Raw genomic sequence first — 17,971 nt, 5'->3', positions numbered from 1 at the left:
GAGGGCGGCTGTGGAACTGATTTGCAGCAGACTGGTCCGAGTACGAAAAACGTCATCTGGTCTTCACTGTGAAGACCATAGGGTCCCACGGGCTGACTCTGTCCAGGCCGAAGACCCGGTCGAAGGCTGGGAGTCCAGGAGTGCCTGTCCGGTGTCGCCTGGCAGGGGCTGCGGAGAGAACTTGGGACCCGAGATCGCGCCCGGCGAGCACTGCTGCCCTGGTTGTCAGGACCCCCGCCCTGCCCCGGCTGCAGGCCACCAGGGCAAACTCCTTCACCTCCAGAGCCTTAATTCCCCAGCTGAGAAGTGGAAACCTCAGTGCCTACCGTGTGGGGTTGAGGGAGTATAAAGGGAGCTAATGAGGCGACCTTGGTTTGGTAGTCTAGAATGTGGGCCCTAGTGTCCAACGAGGTTCCAGTGAAGGCGTCATGGCTGTGACACTGAAACAACTGAGCAACTGTGTTGCCTGTAACAACACAATAGGAAACATTTATTGTTTGGGCCGGGCTTTGCGCTAAGCGCTCTCCTTCTATCAGACTTGCAAAGTCTACCTACAGATGGAGCGGTTGACACAGAGACGGCGAGCAACTTTGCCCAAGACCACACAGCTAGTTAGCGGAAGAGGTCGGATCCATCTACGAAGAGCGCGGGACCTAGAAAAGGGCACCAAAAGAAAGAGAAGTGGTTCTTGGGTGTCCCGCCCACCATGAGAGGAAGTGTTGCCGAGCCTGACACACAGGCCTGTCTGAAGAGAGACAGGAACAAGCTGTCTGGTGCAGCGGTTAAGAGCAGAGACTTGGAACACCTAGTCTCTAATCCCTCTCTACCTGTTAATAATCGTGTGACCTGGTGCGTGACTTGGCCTCCCCGCTCAACAGTCTGTCTTCGATGGAGCCACATTACCTGTAAATTGGAGATAAGGAAATGAGAAATTATTAGACATAATCTTAAGAATTACGAGACACGCCTAGAATATGGTACCCCTGTAAGTACCAAACATAAGGGAAAATATCACAGGCAACTCACTTCTCTGTAGCTTACCCTCTTCGTCTAGAAAAATGAGACTATTAACATATAGTCCTGTGCTTAATCTTCCCTCATTCACCTGGTTTTATTTGACTCCATAGCACATGTCACCCGACATCTTACACATTTATTTCTTTATTGCCTTCTAGCCTAACGGCATGTAAGCTCCAGAGCAGGGAACTTTGTCTGTTTTGTCCACATTGATCTCCTCAGTGCTTAGAATAGGGCCTGACATAACACTAGACACACGAACACATGAATTTGGTCGAACACCCGAATGCGTCAATATTAAATAATGCGATTTGTCCACACAGAAAGAGATGAGCAGACCTCCTGGCTCGTGGTAATTATTACAACCCTCACTGTGTCCCACTACATTTCTGCTTGCTTCCGTGTTTATCAGGTCATCTTGTGCTCACCAATTTAGCTTCCTAGGTATTTTGATCTTTAGAATGAGGGACCTTGGATTGCAGACATGCATGTTCTGTCATTGCAAAGGAGTATCTCCCTTTGTACACTAACGACTTAGCATTCTAATTCACGCACCAGCTTCTCGTGAGTTCAGTGAACGTGAGTCAGTGCCCCTCAGCCAGCTCACGTCCATGTGTACAGACCAAAGTGCCTAGCCTACAAAAGTTCAGGCAACACCAGGACGTGGCTGGCTGGTGAGCCTTTGTCCAAGTGTCCTACAATCTCACTATGGACCCAGTTATCATTGCTGCCAGGGAGTTGGAAACGATCAGCCAGAGACAGAGACTGGAAGGGCACAACCAGTGCCCACTTCTCAACCAGTGACTGTTTCCCACAGCCTTGCCCAACCATCATGTTATCAAACTTTTGCATAATATCCAATGTTGTCTCTCACTACGAGCAAGGTTGTACAGCTTTTCACGTGCTTGAGATCCATTATTATTTTCTGTGAGCTGCACGTTCCTATCCCCTGCCCACCGCCTTTTGAACTGTTGATCTTTTTGCGTTTCCATCTCTAACCTACTTCACATTTGTCCTAGTATTTGAGTTCAGGTATAGATCTGACTTTATTTTGTCTGGATGGCTACCCAGTTGTCCCAATTTCATATATGAAATAGTCCATCTTCTCATCAGTTTCAGATGCCAAATTTATCATATTAAAAAGTGTGTGTATATATATATATATATATATATATATATATATATATATATATATATATATATATGACTTCTCTCTCTCTTTTTTTTTTTTTGCGGTATGCGGGCCTCTCACCGCTGCGGCCTCTCCCGCTGCGGAGCACAGGCTCCGGACGGGCAGGCTCAGCGGCCACGGCCCACGGGCCCAGCCGCTCCGCGGCATGCGGGATCCTCCCGGACCGGGGCACGAACCCGTGTCCCCTGCATCGGCAGGCGGACTCCCAACCACTGCGCCACCAGGGAAGCCCTGGACTTCTCTTTTTTTAAAAAACAATCTTCTGATATCCTGTTTTTAAGAGTCTTGATTCAACTGATTCTCTGGTATCACACCTAACTCTGTGCCTGTCACTGTGTGGGTCCTGGGGTCACACAGGTGAACATGACCTCGTCCCTGTGGTCCGCAAGGGGCATCTGCCGTGTTCTTCCCTTCCTCTCCTCTGGCTGCCACTCAACCACATCCACTGCTCTTTGCTGCCGGGGAAGCCTTGCACACTCAGATAAGGTCTGCCCGTGCCAAGGCTGCCAACTCCAGGTGCTTCTAAGTGTTCCATCCCTGGGCATCAGAGGTCTGCTGGGTGCCCTGCCGGCTGGGGAGGACAGCGTCTTCAAGTCCAGGCCTCACTGCATCTGTTTCTCCTGGCCCTGCAGCAGCCCTGCCTTCACCTCAAGTTTTACCCTGACCTCTTGGACGGCTCCCTCAGGTTTCTTTTCATCACTTGTCAGCTTTCCCTAGTTGAAGAGACAGGGAGGGAGATACCATTTTGTTTTCTCTGACCTCCTCTCCCTCCTCTCTGACCCCGCCCTCTCGCCCTCAATTCTCCTTTCTCCCGCCTTCTCCTTGGCTTCCCAGTCACAGAACAAAAGCTTTCACTCTTAGGACTAGCAACAGAACCGGATCGGTCTGTCTGACTTTGCAGTCGGAAAGGGAGATTGTTTTTCCCAGCAACGGCATCAGGGGTGTGCGTGGACCAGCAGACCGTCTGCTCCTCACCCCCCTGCCCCCACCCCGAATGTGCTCGGGGTCCTGGCGCTACAACGTAAGAGTCTGTGCGCTGGAGAGCAAGTTTCCTGCCCAGCTAGACTGGATCCATCAAACTGGTTAGACTCAACCGAGAACTGGGCTTTTCACAACTTGCCTGCCTGCCATTACGGAGGCCAGCAAATCCCCACATTTTCCTTTCGGTCTTTCAACAGCCCCCAACAGAAGGCGGCGTCACGCTCCACAGTGATGCCTGATTTTGTCCATTCCAGGATGCCCATCTTTTTCACATCTTTACATCTCAGGAACCAGGATGCGTCTCACATTCGATGCCAGGATAAAGCACTGTCGCTGTTTACGTCGCAGCACGTCTTTCCTTGTTTCTTTCGTCCTGTCTTTCTGAGGGCTAGGTAAAATAATGGTACCTCTCACAAAAGATGGCATCTCAAATTCGTGAACTACTGTAATAATAAAAGCCTCTGTTTATTGAACCCGATGGGTGACACGGATTATTTCCTTCCGTCATCACAACACCTCTAGGATGGAGGTATTAGTATTACCCCTACCCTGCAGGGGAGGAGACTGATCAGAGCGGTAGAGCCGCCGCTAGATCCCATTCGCGCGCCTGATACATAATGCAGCCGGTGGTTCATACGATGTACCTGGCCCACGCTTCTAACCATACCCTGTTCTTTCCACGGCAAAAGAGTCTGGGTCTTGTAGGATAACAAGCTCTATTAGAAACGCAATGTGCAAGTGTCGGAAGCCATCCTGGAGCCATTGCACCATGACAAAGTCATGAGCAACGGAAGGCGAAACTGCAAGGCAGCGCCGTGCCAGGAAGGTGGACTACAGCTCCGTTGTTATGTTTTATGATAATAAATTTACCTACAGGGGCAATTTTGGGGGGATGTTGCTCCATGTGAAAGAAAAATTCCTCTAGGACTCCCCCTCCTGAAACTACCATAGAATGGGAAGTACCCACTAAGGCCCCGGGGAAATGGGTAAAGAATTAAGAGCCTGGAACTAAGGGGATGTTTTTATGAGAAACACCCTCTAGTATGGAGTTATGGCCATGGGCTGGAGTTCCTGATGACATAGGAAATTTATGGTTCTATTATAAAGGAAGATTAATTATAGAAAAGCAAATGACTAGAGCAGAATTGGTTGCTAGGATAGGGAGAAAACACTGTCTCAGTTGAAGGAAACAACGAGAAAGGGCATGCAGGGTATATTGTAAATATTTTCATGGAACCATTGTAAAAGGTTGCCCATGCAAGTAGAGAAATAGGAACAAGTAGCTCCAACTTTTACAATTAAAGTAATCATATAACTGCTTGGCTTGGTTACTAAGAAATAACCTGTGATTAATGGGAACTTGGGGAAATATTTTAATAGGACATCTAGAAACTAGGGGATTTTTTTTTTTAATCTTTATAGAACATTTTGAGGTTTGATTGTGCTAAGATTGTTTGGCCACGTATTGGTAATGTAATCAACTACAATATATAAACCTGTGATTGTAAACAATAGAAGAAGAATGAAGAATAAAGACATGAGAAAGAGAAACATGCAATGCTGATACTTTAAGAAGTGTAATAGAATTATTTCCTTCTCCGACGCTATCCATCCCTCGGGTATCCCTGGACTCGCTGGAGCTGGACTCCAGCATGCAAGTGGCTACAATCAGTTGACAGCACTGGAAGTTCCCTGAGGGCCGATATGAGCTAAAATCCATATTGACAGGGGTGGAGTGGGCTACGGAGTAGAATCTAGAGCCGGAAGGAGTTCTGAGGTCAGAGGCGGGTGTGCGAGAGGCAGCGTGCACAGGAAAGGCATGAGAGGGGCTCAGAAAGGGAGAGGAGAGTGGGGAGGGCGCGGTCTTGGCAGATCTGCCCTGAAAATCCCTCCTCTCGCAGGACCACTGGCTCAGAGGGTTGGAAACAGTTCCCCAGGTTCAGCCCAGCCCACCTCCCCCACCCTGAGCGTCTCCACATCTGAGCCCTGTCCTTCCTAAGGTAGGAGGACAGTAAGAGGCAAATCGAGGGAGGAAGAGATACCAACAGGAACCCACTTCCTCTTTTGCCCATTTAATGACTGAGACAGTCAAGTGCCTTTCTCTTTCCCTTTCTCGTAAAATAGGCACTTTCCACCTACATAGTTGCAGAATTCGTTTATAGGAAGATAAATGTGCTGCGAAAATAAATGTCCAGTGACAAGCCTCCATTTCATTTTTTGTATCTGGAGAAACTTGTGTATCTCTTGTCGCAAATGACATCCCTGGGCGCTAGGACGAGGAGAACGGAGTAGCACCGTCTTTGAAAAAGGGAGAAAGGTTTCTAGCAAGGCTCACGTCCCACTGGACCCTCAGCAGAGCTGGCGCACCCCTAGCAGCTGGCCACAGCCAGATGCCCACCGTGACGGCGGGCACTTCCCAAGCATCCTCTAGTGTCTTCTGACAACCTTCAGACGAAAGGCCCAGACACGCTGAGTGACCTGCCCAAGTTCCCCCAGGCGGTCGGTGACACGGGCAGGACTGAACCTGCGTCTGTTTGACTCCAGAGCGCTAGATGACTCCACTCGACTGGCTGCCTGAATCGACAGACAGACTCTCTGTTTGAGGTTCAGACTCTCTGTTTGAACCTGTTTTCAGGGTCAAGGGCCGCACCCCGCACCCTCCCTCCCCCATCAACAGTGCCTGAGGCTGAGGCTGGGTGGAAGCCCCTTCTTCACCTGTACCCTTCTCTTGCTTCCAGTTGGACCCAGCCTCTGCTGTTTCTAGAAGAATTTATCTCTTTGGGGAAAGACCCACCGTCTACCCAGTCCCTGCCCCCAGAAGCCTTTCCCTGGGCTTCATGAAATGACACCCTCCCCTGGCCACTCCACCTCCTGGACACCCAAGGAGTTCAAAATGAGTCTCCCCCCAGAATGTGCCACTCTGGCCTGGGGTGGGGTTATTCGGGTCGAAGGCCACGGAGGCCCCAAAGACACGGGAAGAGCTTTTTACCTCCCCCTCAACTGCCTAAAAGAATTTAGATAGGGGCCTGCCTCAGAGAGAGTTACTATCAGAGACAACTTTGACCTGAGAGACCCATCTGCACAGCAGGGCAAACATCCCGTTACCCTTCTTTTGGTCCGGTGACTCACCCTTCTCTGCTTTGAAGCCCTAGGCCCTTATCGCATTCCTTTAGCTCGGGACGGCATGCAAGCCTCAGCTGCCCTTCGGTCTCATATCCTTATGGGATCCCCGAACATATGTAATTATACTTGTTTTTCTCCTATTAGTCTGTCCGATGTCAGTTTGGTCGTTAGGCCAGCCACAGAACCTAGAAGGCTAGAGGACGAATTTTTCCTCCCCAACAGGATGCAAATCAGGTAGGATAATAAATAATACCAACCTGTAGCTGAGCAACTTTATATTTCATTTCACATACCCCTCATGCATGGACCCACGTGGTCCTGTGTGAACCCTGTGAGGAAGGTAACAAGTGCTACCCTTCTGGTTTTCCAGGCAAGGAAACTGAGGCCCAGAGAGGTAAGCTGAGTCCAGGGTCAGAGGAAGAGAGAGAAGGTAGGCTTGAGCCCAGCATATTAAATCCCCAGAACCAGGGTACTTTCTTCTTATTATTATTTACTTTTCCTTTCTGTGGTACGCGGGCCTCTCACGCTGCGGCCTCTCCAGTTGCGAAGCACAGGCTCCGGACGCGCAGGCTCAGCGGCCATGGCTCACGGGCCCAGCCGCTCCGCGGCATGTGGGATCCTCCCGGACCGGGGCACGAACCCGTGTCCCCCGCATCGGCAGGCAGACTCCCAACCACTGCGCCACCGCGGAAGCCCCAGGATACTTTCTAATAAGCCACTTTGCCTTCACAGAGCTCAGACCCCAGTGAGAGCTGGCTGGGTCTCCGATTTTCTTTTTCTTTTTTCCTTCTGTGGCCACACCACGCGGCACGCGGGCTCTTAGTTCCCCAACCAGGGATGGAACCTGAGCCCACTGCAGTGGAGGCGCGGAGTCCCAACCACTGGACCGCCAGGGAAGTCCCTGTATGTTCTTGAGTCAGCACGGCGGGGGAGACGGAGGACCGAGGGAGGAGGGAAGGGAGGGGTCAGCAGAGGCCCAGATGAGGAGGCTGGAATCCTGGGAAGGGTAGGAGAAGGAAACCAGAGAGGAAAGCCAGGCCACTCGGGGATTGTCCCCGGGGTCCACTGAAACGCAAGGCTAAGGTGGAAAGGTGTCTTCTACCTGCCCAGGGCCCTGGAGAGAAAGGTACAGATGCTCTCTAGGAGGCTTGGGAAGAACACCCAACTCCTTCCCAAGACAGGCGGTGGTGGGGTGCTGCCCAGTTGCCCCGGTAGCGGCCGCATTGTGAGGTGGTTCTGGTCACGGGCCAGGGGGGTGAGGTGGGAGGAGACGGAAGTGGTGGGGGCAGTGGCAGCCTCCTGAGCTCTGCCTGCCCCCAGCCCCTGCCTGGGGCCTTCTGTCACCGCCGCCATCATGGGCAGCGCGTACCACTGGGAGGCCCGTCGCCGGCAGATGGCTTTGGACCGGAGGAGGTGGCTGACGACCCAGCAGCAGCAGCAGCAGCAGCAAGAGCAGGTGCGTGAGAGGGGCCCCGTTCACCAGGGTCCTTCCGGGGACACGGAGGGGATGGGGAGGGAAGACGACGGACCCCAAGGAAGCTGTCCATTACCTGGTGAACGTTGTTTTGCTTGGGCTGGAGGAAAGCAAGGTCCTCTGATGTCTTGGAGGTACACTGTGTGTGTGTGTGTGTGTGTGTGTGTGTGTGTGTGTGTGTGTGTGTGTGTGTATTGGGGTGACTCAGCTTTGCTGTTGTACTAGGCTGAGGCCTCACGTGGGATTGAAGGGTCAGGCTCGGGAGGTTATAAAGCTGCGCTGTCCACTAGGGTGGCCACCAGCCTGGGTGCTATAGCCCTTGAGACGTGGCTAGTGAGACCGAGGAGCTGAATTTTAAATGTTACATACATTTAATGTATTTAAATATACTCTTTAAGACAAATTTTCATTTCATTTTACATACTGGAACATTTTTAAGTATGTCTGGAACAATGTAGATATGTGAACCTACTTCTTTGACTGTAAATTTTCAGAACTCTAAATATAGATCAAATATTTTAAATCAAAATGTAGTGTCTAAATCAAGATGTGCTGTTGAATATAAAATGCCCTCCGGGTTTTGAAGACTTAATACAAAAACAAAGACTATAAACTATCTCATTAATATTTTCATATTGGGTTTACGTTTTGGCTGTATTGGGTGGAGTAACATATATTATTACAGTCAGTTTCACCTATTTCTTCTTACTCTGTTATGTGGCTAACAGAGCATTTTAAATTATATGCGGCCCTCATTATATTTCCATCGGACAGTGCTGTTTCAAAGCATTTGCAAGAGATTATTCTTTACCCTCTGGCACTGCAAACGGTTTTCAGTGCGCGCGTAGCTCCCAAGCTAGGAGGTAGGTGGCCAGAGGCTGCTGTCTCCTGGGCAGGGGCTGTGCCGGGGGGGGGGGGGGGGGGGGGCGGGGGGGCACTGTTGCTACAGAAACAGTCCTTGGGTGTGGGTGGGTGAGGGGAGAGAGCTCAGGCTCCAGCCTCAGCCTCCAACTCCAGGGAACAGACACCCTCCAGCCACCTCCACCTCTGGATTCCCTTGCCTTGCTCCCCTCAGTGTCTCTGGCAGGGGGGTGACTGGGTGGGGAGGGAGGAGGATGCCACTCGCGGGGGGCTTCTTGACAGGAACTGAAGAAACTCCAAGAAGAGGAACGGCAATCTGAAAAAAAAACCCCAGCCATCACAGTCACCACCCGCGCAGCCGCCGCCGCAGCCTCAGCCAAAGCCACGAAATGCCCAAGACCCTCTTACTCAGCGCACCTCCCGGTACGTTCTCCAGGATTCTCAAAGGCCAGGCGCCCACAGGGACAGATTCCAAGGAGGGGTGACGAACCCTCAAGGTGCAGGTAAGTGAGATGCCTGGGAGCGGGAGAGGGTGAGGAGAGAGCCCCGGGCTATAGTCCAGGAGCCACATCTGTCACCCCACCCTTTGACCCTCCCTGGCAGCCTGCACCTTTACTTGGGGGGGGTCACTCTCTGAGTGGATTTGCACCAAGCGAGAGCTGCAGAGAAACCCGCTGACTTCCGCAGCAGAGGGTGGCTCAGAATTTGTCGGTCCCTTCTCCAGAGTGAGAGTGACAGACGGGGTCAGGGCGGCCAGAGGGTGGGATAGAAGGTGTAGGCTTAGCAACGGATATCCTGAACCCTGGGGGGGGTCTGGAACGGGGAAGCACCGGTCGGCTTCCTAGTGGAGAATGCTCAGTGGGGGCTGGGACCTTGCCTTGCCCCAGCTAGGGGCCTTGGCCTGCCCCCCAGACACGTGGTAAAGAGTCCGGCTGTGGCACGTGCCATTCTCAGGAACTGCCAGATGAGTAACGTGTGCTTCGTTTCATCATCAGGTTTCAGGAAATCTAGCCCAGAGACACACACCAAGTACCCACGATTCACGGTGAGACGGACTCAGAGTGTGAAAGGCGGCTACAGTTTGGCTGCGTGTCTGCGTGTGCTCGCGTGTCAGTGCAGGTGGAGTCTAGAAAGGCTTCCTTGGCAGGAATCCGGAGAGGGGACTGAAGTTATTCAGTCACTTCTGGATGGCCCATTCCTCCATTCCACGCCCCCATAAACATGTCTCTGTAGGCCCCGTTGCTCAGCACTCAGTGTACGTGAAGGAGCTGACGATCTAGTTGGAAAGACGGGACAGGTGCCAGAGAAGCAACATCAAGGGGCCGTTTGAGATGCCGACTGGGTAGAGCCAGCTGCAGCGGGAGGACGGTAAGACGTGAGGTCAGAGGTCGTGCTCTCTGTCGGGATCACCACTCTCCGGTAGGTAGCACGACTCAGATCTCTGAGCCTCAGCTGCCCCACCCATAAAATGAGACTGATAATACCACCTCCTCAGTAGAGGTGTCATGAGCACTGAATTAAAAGGCAAAGCATCCAAGCACTTAGCTTACAGCCTGGCTCACTGTAGACCGTCAAACCCAGGAAGGCTCTTTTTTGAGAGTCTTGAGAATTACATGCAACAGGATAAGCTTTGGAAAGAAGCCTTTTTTCCCCCTGACTCAGGAGCAAAGGATGGGAGAACCTGATCCCGGCCCTTTAAGACGAGGACCGGGCTGCTACATTTCACTTTGATTACTCTGGCTTCAGAGGGCTTAAGACAATGTTCTGAAACCGGCAGGCCCAGGAGCTGCTAACTAACCTGTTTTGCCTCCTGTCTCTCCCTCTTCTCAGTCAACGAATTACAGCCAGCAGTGGTGATGCAGAGACAGACCCCCAAGACCCCACTGGCCATCAGCAAACATCAGATGAGCAGCCCCATCTTCTTACCTCCCAGCAGCATCTCCACTTCAAAAGCCAAGCCCTCCCGATCCACTCTGGCAGGGGAGGCTAGCTGGGAATAACGTGAGTTCTTCCTGGAAAGAATCAAGGGGCTGGGGCTTCCCCGGTGGCACAGTGGTTGAGAATCTGCCTGCCAGTGCAGGGGACACGGGTTCGAGCCCTGGTCCGGGAAGATCCCACATGCCGCGGAGCAACTAGGTCCGTGAGCCACAACTACTGAGTCTGCGCATCTGGAGCCTGTGCTCCACAACAAAGGAGGCCGCGATAGTGGAGGCCCGCGCACCGCGATGAAGAATGGTCCCCGCTTGCCACAACTAGGGGAAGCCCTCGCACAGAAACGAAGACCCAACACAGCCAAAATAAATACATTAATTGATAAACTCCTACACCCAACATCTTCTTTAAAAAAAAAAAAAAAGAATCAAGAGGCTGGCTGGGCTCCCGTGAGACCGAGATGAGGGGGAGGGGGCGGGAAGACCCACGAAGAGGATGGAGAGGGTGCGAGAAGAAAGTGGAGGGCAATTCCACGCTTCTCCAGGCAGAGCCAATGGGGGAACCTGGCCTCGGGCCCCCAGGTCTACCGCTCCACCACCGGCCCTTATTTAGCAGTGATAGGCCTGCTGGGGGCTCAGGTTTACGACTCTCACCGGAGACACCAGCCCTTCCTCCCGGCCGATGCTTATTGAGATGCACCTGGGGAAGCGTGGATCGCATCACACCAGAGCAGACCCGGGACCTGGGGCAGCATCAGGAAGCAGTGGCACGCAGGGGCCTCCCCCAAGTCCGGTGTCATGCCTGGTCCACTGTGGGCACTCCGCTGTTGAACGGAGGACGGTTGGAAGGGATGGAGAGAAAGAACTCAGAGGAAAGGAGGACTGTAGCCTCAGGCACAGGACACCTGACCTGGGGAAGAGGGGGACTTGCCCCCCCCCCCAAATCCACAGGCCTCTTCCTCCCCGGGTCTCAGCCTTTCCACGTCGCAGAGACAACCCAGAGGCTCTGGAGGCCCCAGGCATCCCCCTCACCACTTCCTGAAACTGACACCTGGGGTCCCCCAGCCGTGCTCCCTCTTCCACTCTTGACTGGTGAGGGGGATGCCTGGGGCCTTTCACTGCAGTGTCGCCTCTGGGTGAGACTGAAGGAGCCTCTCAGTGCAGTGTTTCCTGCGAGGAGCGGTTGCGGGAAGCGGAGGAGTGGGGGCCGCACAGAACAGGAGCATCGAAGTCGGGAGGGACTCAGAGATGCGCGACGATAGGAAGGGAGCAAGCGAGCCCCCGGGAGCAGTCTCCCAGAAGGCAGAGAGGCCGGGCGCGCGCCCGAGGGGCTCAGGGACTGGGGAAGGGACCTTGATGATGCCCACTTGGATATGAAGAAACAGGCTGTGAGATGGGGAGCGTCCACCAGCTCCCTTCCCGCTCACAGGAGCCTTTTATTTTCCTTTCTTAAACATTGTTAAGCACAGCCGATTGACCCCAATATAAATCCTTTACATTTGGCGAACTCCACCCAGCGTGAGCTCCAGCCTGGCCCTCGTGGACTTCCGTGCTCTCACCAGCACCACCTCGACGCCAGTCACCCAGGCGTGCAAGCACGTGGACAGCACGAACTCCTTCCTTCCCCTCATCCCCCCCGGCCGGCTCCCCACCAGCTTCTGGCCCCACGTCCCCTTCTCCGCCCTTCCAGCTGCAAACTCGGCTTTCCCTGCCACTCAGGCTCACCTCTCTGCCTGCCTGAGTGATGGAAACCCCGTAACCGCCCTTGGTGAGCAAACGCAATTCCCGCTCGGCTAAAGAACCTGGGGGCTGCCGGGGGCTTCTTGTCATCTGACAGCAAAGAGGGGACGGCCTAGACGGGTCCCCACTGATAGGCGGCTCCATACCGTCAGTGCCCAAAGGAGAGGAGAGGCCTCTGGGAGCAGAGGGCGCCCTGGGACTAGGCTGGGGGTGCAGCGGAACCCAGCGGTTCGGCCTCACCTCTGCAGGTTTTCAGCGGGAGAGCAGCTGCACCCACCGTTTGACCTGCCTGTGTCCCTTCACGTGGGCTCAGGCGTGTGGCCTCCTTCAATAAAAACCTTTTAAAATGACTCTGGCTTTGTCTGTCTTTCCTGTGCAGGCCCAGGGGGTGCCCGGTGCCTCCCTCCCCTCCCCTCCTACTTTGGTTCCTGCTCCGAAGAGAACGATAAAACTGTTTTCGGGAGAGAAGCTTGGGCTGCAGAACACCTCCGACTTCCTGGGGACCCAGACAGTCTTTAACCAGGAAGGCTGCAGATCAAAGGGCCTTGGCCAATCTTGCTGTCAGATGGGTGGGGTGGGGGCACAAGTTACCAGGCGAGAAGCAGGCCATCACCATCACCCTGTCACACGACCAAAGCAGGGAGGCATAGGAGAGCACCTGCGGTCCCCTAAAAGGCCCTGGGGACAACACTGGCTGTCCCCCAAGTCACTTTCTCATTACCAGGTGGAGAACTTGGAAAGGATCCATGTATTAAAAGCCAGACAAAATGAAAGCTTTCTCCACATTCAGGCAGGACCAAGGTCTTCCCCGGACGAGCTGGGCAACCAAGCTGCTCAGCACAGACAGTGTGGGTGCCACTCCATGCCGCCGAGGCGGCTCTGAGGAAATGTCAGGTCAGACTTTCCTCAAGACAGACCAAGGGGAATATCTGGTGCTGGCCTCTAGATGAACCAAGCTTCCGTTCCTGTGGAAATCAGAGAGGGTGTGTGTGGGGTGTGTGTGTGGTGTGTGTGTGTGTGTGTGTGCGCGCGCGCGCGTGCGTGTATGAAGTTAACGTCCACAGAAAGCTTCCTCTGCTGGGGGTGAACAGGGGGAGGGTATGATAAAGCAGGGCTTTTCCTCTGGCAAAGTCACTCTCGTCCTGTTGGGTGCCATGGAGTGGTGGGAGATACAGACCAGGCCGGCAGGTGCCCGGAGCTCGACGACAGCAGACAGGTCACGGCGGGCGAGGGACCACCAAGTGGGGCTTGGATGCGTTTCCCCGGCAGTCCACATATTCGTAGCTCTGGAAGACCAGCTGCTCTGAATGGCTCAGGTAGGAACAGGTCAGGGTGCCCCTGGAGAGGAAACAGGGCTTTTTTCTCTTTTTTTCCCCCCAAAAAACACACCCGTTTTATTTTGAAGATTACAGGACTTGAGCCTTGACCCCACCCAGCGTCCACTTCCACCGATCTAAGGATCTGCAGTTGGGGTAGGAGTGAGGGAAGGAAGTAGGGAGGCGAGGGGAGAGACCTGGTGGCGGCAGAGGAAAGGAGCAAGACGGCGGCTGGAGAGCGCCCGCCCCCAGGTCTGCGCTTCACCGTCTTTACTCCTCCACACCACAGGGGTCTGGGAAGAAGAGGAAAGCCCTGGCCCCGCTCTGCTCTCTCGGGAGGGCTGGCTTCCGCAGACCAAACCCGGCCCTTCCTTCTGCTCCCCACTCTGCCGAGGCACCTGGCACAGCTGCCCCCCTCCCAGGGTTCCGGGCAGATCTGTGGCTGTCACTGTCAGTGGCTCATAAGCAAGGTGGGCCTTAGGGGAGGGGCTGGACCTGCTACTGCCAAGAGCCGACACAGACTCCCGGGATTCGCTGCGATGACTCTCCTCCCACGGGGTGGGGGTGGGGGGCAGACGTGGGAGCGGGTACCAGGGCTCCAAGCCCTACTTACCGGATGTGCAGAAGCACGTGGTGGACTTTGATTTTCAGCCAGGTACAGATCTTGCTGAGGGAGACAGAGAGAGAGAGAGAGAGAGAGAGAGAACCCGGGCCCACGTCTCACACACTGAGCGGCCCGTCAGACAGCTCGGAGGAGACCTGCCGGCGCAGCCCCCGTCGCCTCCTTTCCATCAGGGGCCCCACGTGCCACCCCCAGCCCTTCCCCCTCCCTCTGCCCAAGGTGAGCATGTCGCCCCTGCTGCAATATCACTCCTCCAACCCCCACTGGTTTGGCCCAGGCACGGGCTGGCCTCTTCCTCAGTAGAAAACGGTGAGTCAGGCTGAAGAGCCCAAGGTCATATATCGTAAGTAGGAACCAGATTCTAGCCTGGTTTTCATTCCAGTCCAGGTCCAAACAGGCAGAGGCTGGGGACCCTGAATGCCTGTACACTGCAGGCTTGGCCACAAGAGTGCAGGCCACACGCTGACTGCAGGGTTTGCTGAGCAATCAGAACGTCTGGTGGGAATTCAAACTGGGTTTCCAACCAGGAAAGAGGCTGAGGGAGAAGGGATCCAGGGCTACTCACTATGTGTTTTCATCCCATATCCTGTTGGCTACTGTATAAAACACCTGTCAACCAAACGGGTACAGGGTCAGCCCCAACTCCAGCCACCCGCGTCCACACCCCTGTGGGCAGGTCTGGCCAGCAAGAGGGAGTCACCTGCTCACTGGCCAAAGGGCCGATGTGGAGGAGGAGGCTGTGGGAGACCTGCCCCACCACGAGGGACTGGTGCAGCACCTCAGTGGTCAGCTGGGTCCCAGCGACGGGGTAGTAGTTGTTATTGGAGATGCTCAAGATATTCTGGGGAGGAGGACAGGGAAAGGAAGGGGTTCGGGTGGCACCATCCCTGGCAAGAAGAAGTCCAACGGTTTCAAAACCCCGCAGCCTGACCGAGCCCCACCCCCAACGTGGGCCGCAGCGGCCGAGGCCCCGGGGCCAGGGGCCCCTCGGAGGGGCTCTTAATGGCCAGGGGTCACCTTTAACTAAGACGTTAAGCTGGCTCAAAATCCGGTCTCACCCTGCAAGGCTCTCTCCGTTCAGTCCTGCCCACCCAGGGAGTCTCAGGCACACCACCGCGACTGCACCCGGTGACTTATGGCTCTGGCGTCAGTTCTAACCCCTCACAGGTCCAATCCTGCACAGTCTGTTAGGGGGCTCATGGTTGCTGCTGCTTCTCCCCAGCCCTCTGACATCCTCTGGGTGCCATAAGATCCCTGGCTACCGATGCCCAGGGTGAGGACACTGGACAAGGGCTACAGAGGAGTGTTGCCAGGAAGGTGGGGTCAGAGACCAGGGGCACAGGCACCCACCCACCGTTATATTGAGGTGGATAGCGGCCTCGCCAACAGTCACCGTGGAGGAGTTGAGGCCTACAGGCTGCACGGCGATAGTCCGGGGAAACAGGAAAAAGACGATGAGGGATGAGGTCACCAGGCAGATGAACACTGCCAGGAACACGGAGAGCTTCCTGTGGGAAAAAAGGACCCGGGGCAGAGGAGTGGAGAAGTCTGGACACCAAGGCGGCCTGGGCCGGGGGCGTTCAGACACTCTTCTCTCTCTATATAAGGCTCTCCTCCGAGCCGCCGCCCCCCCCACAACTGTACACTTAGCTCCCCAGATGCGGAGGACCGACCTAGGCTCAGATGTGGCCCAGAGTGGGTAGGAGCACCGGATTGAGAGGCTGGCAGCCCGGCTTCCATTCCCAGCTCTGTGTACCCACTGGCCCAGCAACTCTGAACAACCCACTCAACCGCCCTAAGCCTCAGTTTCCTTGTCTATAAAATGGGGATAATTGTACCCACCTCATACAATCTGTTAGGGGCTAATGCATGACAAGGCACCAATCCCTGGCCCTGGCACATAGCCAAAGGCTCAACCAACGCTAGCTATTCTCACTGGAAGAAGTAAGCCCACGTGACTTCTGACAGTTCTGAACTTTAATATTCATATTCAGAACAAGACATCATCTGTCCATCTAATTCAAAATCGAGATATGCATTAAAGAGAGAGCACCTCGTTAGCATTTCCTAAGGGGCCCTGCCAGATTCGGCTTCTGGTGCACTGGTGGGGGCAGGCTGGGTGGTGGCTCCCCCACGGAAGCTGAGGACCCGGGGAGGAGGTTGCAGGGATCTATGTCAAAGGACCCAGATGACAAACACGGTCATGGGCCCCCCAGTGAAACTCAGGGCTGCCTCCTCTGAGGTTCTCAAGTGTCCCAGAACACAGAGCAGCTGGTTTCCCATCTCTACGGGGAAAAGAACAAGCAGGTCTGAGCTGCCGTAGCAAAGGAAGTTCTCAGGAGAAATCACTTCCCCAAACCAGCTGCAACCACAGCCACTCCCTCCCTCCTGGAAGGACTTGCAGAGTCAAGAGGTCCTCTCTGTCCTCAAAAGGGAGCCACGCTTCTTGGAAGCAGTGATGCTCAGGACACCAAGAGGCCTCAGGTGGCATCTGCTGTGCCCCGAGCTTCTTACACTAGGACAATCCTTGGAGACAGGGAGCTAATATGTCTGAGGCCAGGGAGGCTCAGACTTTCTGGGGGAGGACCAATGGAGAAAAACTGGGTGGGGGGAAGGGGGATTGGGGGAGACAAAGAGGAAGAGCCCCCAGGGGCAATGCCTACAGAGCTGGGATAGGAAGAGCGGCTTACGTGTGCCTGGGCTTCAGCCTCTGGTCCCCATAGGGGATGAGGGCCACCAGCTGCTTCTCTACTTCTGTAGAAAGAGGGTGAGAGGAAGGGCCAAGAAGTGTCCATGACCAACGTTTCCTGTGCCAGCCTGCCAGAAGCACCCCTCCATCCCACAGAGCACTGTCAGAAGCATGCCACCTCTGCCTCAGAGCAGGACTGGGGATACTGGGCTGTTGGCAGCTCAGCTTGGCCATCTCTAGAATGGAGGCGCGAGATTTTCATTAACAGGTGTGAGGCATTCCTGCACGTCACCACCAATCAGGGAAGCCCGATTTCTTTGGAGACGTCACTGTAACTTCCTGAATCCTAAGGCAGTGCTGCTAAGAGAGCAGAGAGGCTGGGAATCCCCTGGGTTTGGGCGGTACAACCAGGGCAGGAGGGGGTCTCTGCAGCGAGCCCGGGGGAGGGTTAGCGTCTCCCTGGCTGGCCTTGAAACTCGGGGACTAGGAGCTGGGAGACCCAACCCCATCCAAGGAGACTCAGAGGGGCCTGGCACTGACCAGCTGGCTGCGGAGAGCTTTTCCTGGATCCCAGGTGACTTCCAGAGCTGGGGCCACTCACCTCGAGGGATCTCCCCACTGCCCTGGCAGGTGGGACAAGTCACAAAGCTGACACCGGCAGCCCTTTCACAAGGCACACAGGAACAAAAAGCCTTGCTGCTGGTGGTGCTGGAGTAGCTGGCAGCCTTGCTGCCAAAGGCTGGGGCAGAGGGCAGGATCGACTGGTTCTCATCCTCCCGGGAGCCCAGCTGGGAGAATGTCTCACCCATTGCTCAGGGGTGTTGTTCACTGATGAGAGAAGAACAACGTTCAGTTAGCACTGACGCTGGGGGTCCCTCTGGCTTTAGGCTCTTGAGATTGGCAAGGAGCCCCGCCACAATTTCAGCAAGCTCAAGCCTAAGGAAGTGAGGCTGTGGAAATGCGAGCAATCACACACGACTCGGATCAGGAATCTCCATGCATTTCAACTCTTTTCTTTTTTCTTA

General features: G+C 54.6%; 1 protein-coding gene across 1 annotated transcript; it reads right to left on the bottom strand.

Moving 5' to 3' along the window:
* Window positions 1-13,536: 13,536 nt before the first annotated feature.
* On the bottom strand, window positions 13,537-17,755 carry TMEM106A (transmembrane protein 106A; the record flags this gene model as incomplete). The annotated part of the gene is made up of 7 exons (XM_079724636.1): window positions 13,537-13,657; window positions 14,249-14,302; window positions 14,823-14,866; window positions 14,958-15,098; window positions 15,612-15,765; window positions 16,948-17,011; window positions 17,548-17,755. 7 exons carry the CDS (start codon window positions 17,753-17,755, stop codon window positions 13,537-13,539), a joined length of 786 nt encoding a protein of 261 aa, XP_079580762.1.
* Window positions 17,756-17,971: the final 216 nt, after the last annotated feature.

The sequence above is a fragment of the Hyperoodon ampullatus genome (assembly GCF_949752795.1).
Source record: "Hyperoodon ampullatus genome assembly, chromosome: 19".
Classification (NCBI taxonomy): domain Eukaryota; kingdom Metazoa; phylum Chordata; class Mammalia; order Artiodactyla; family Ziphiidae; genus Hyperoodon; species Hyperoodon ampullatus.
Note: the sequence above shows the minus strand (reverse complement) of the source record. Positions and strands in the feature narration are given on the sequence as shown.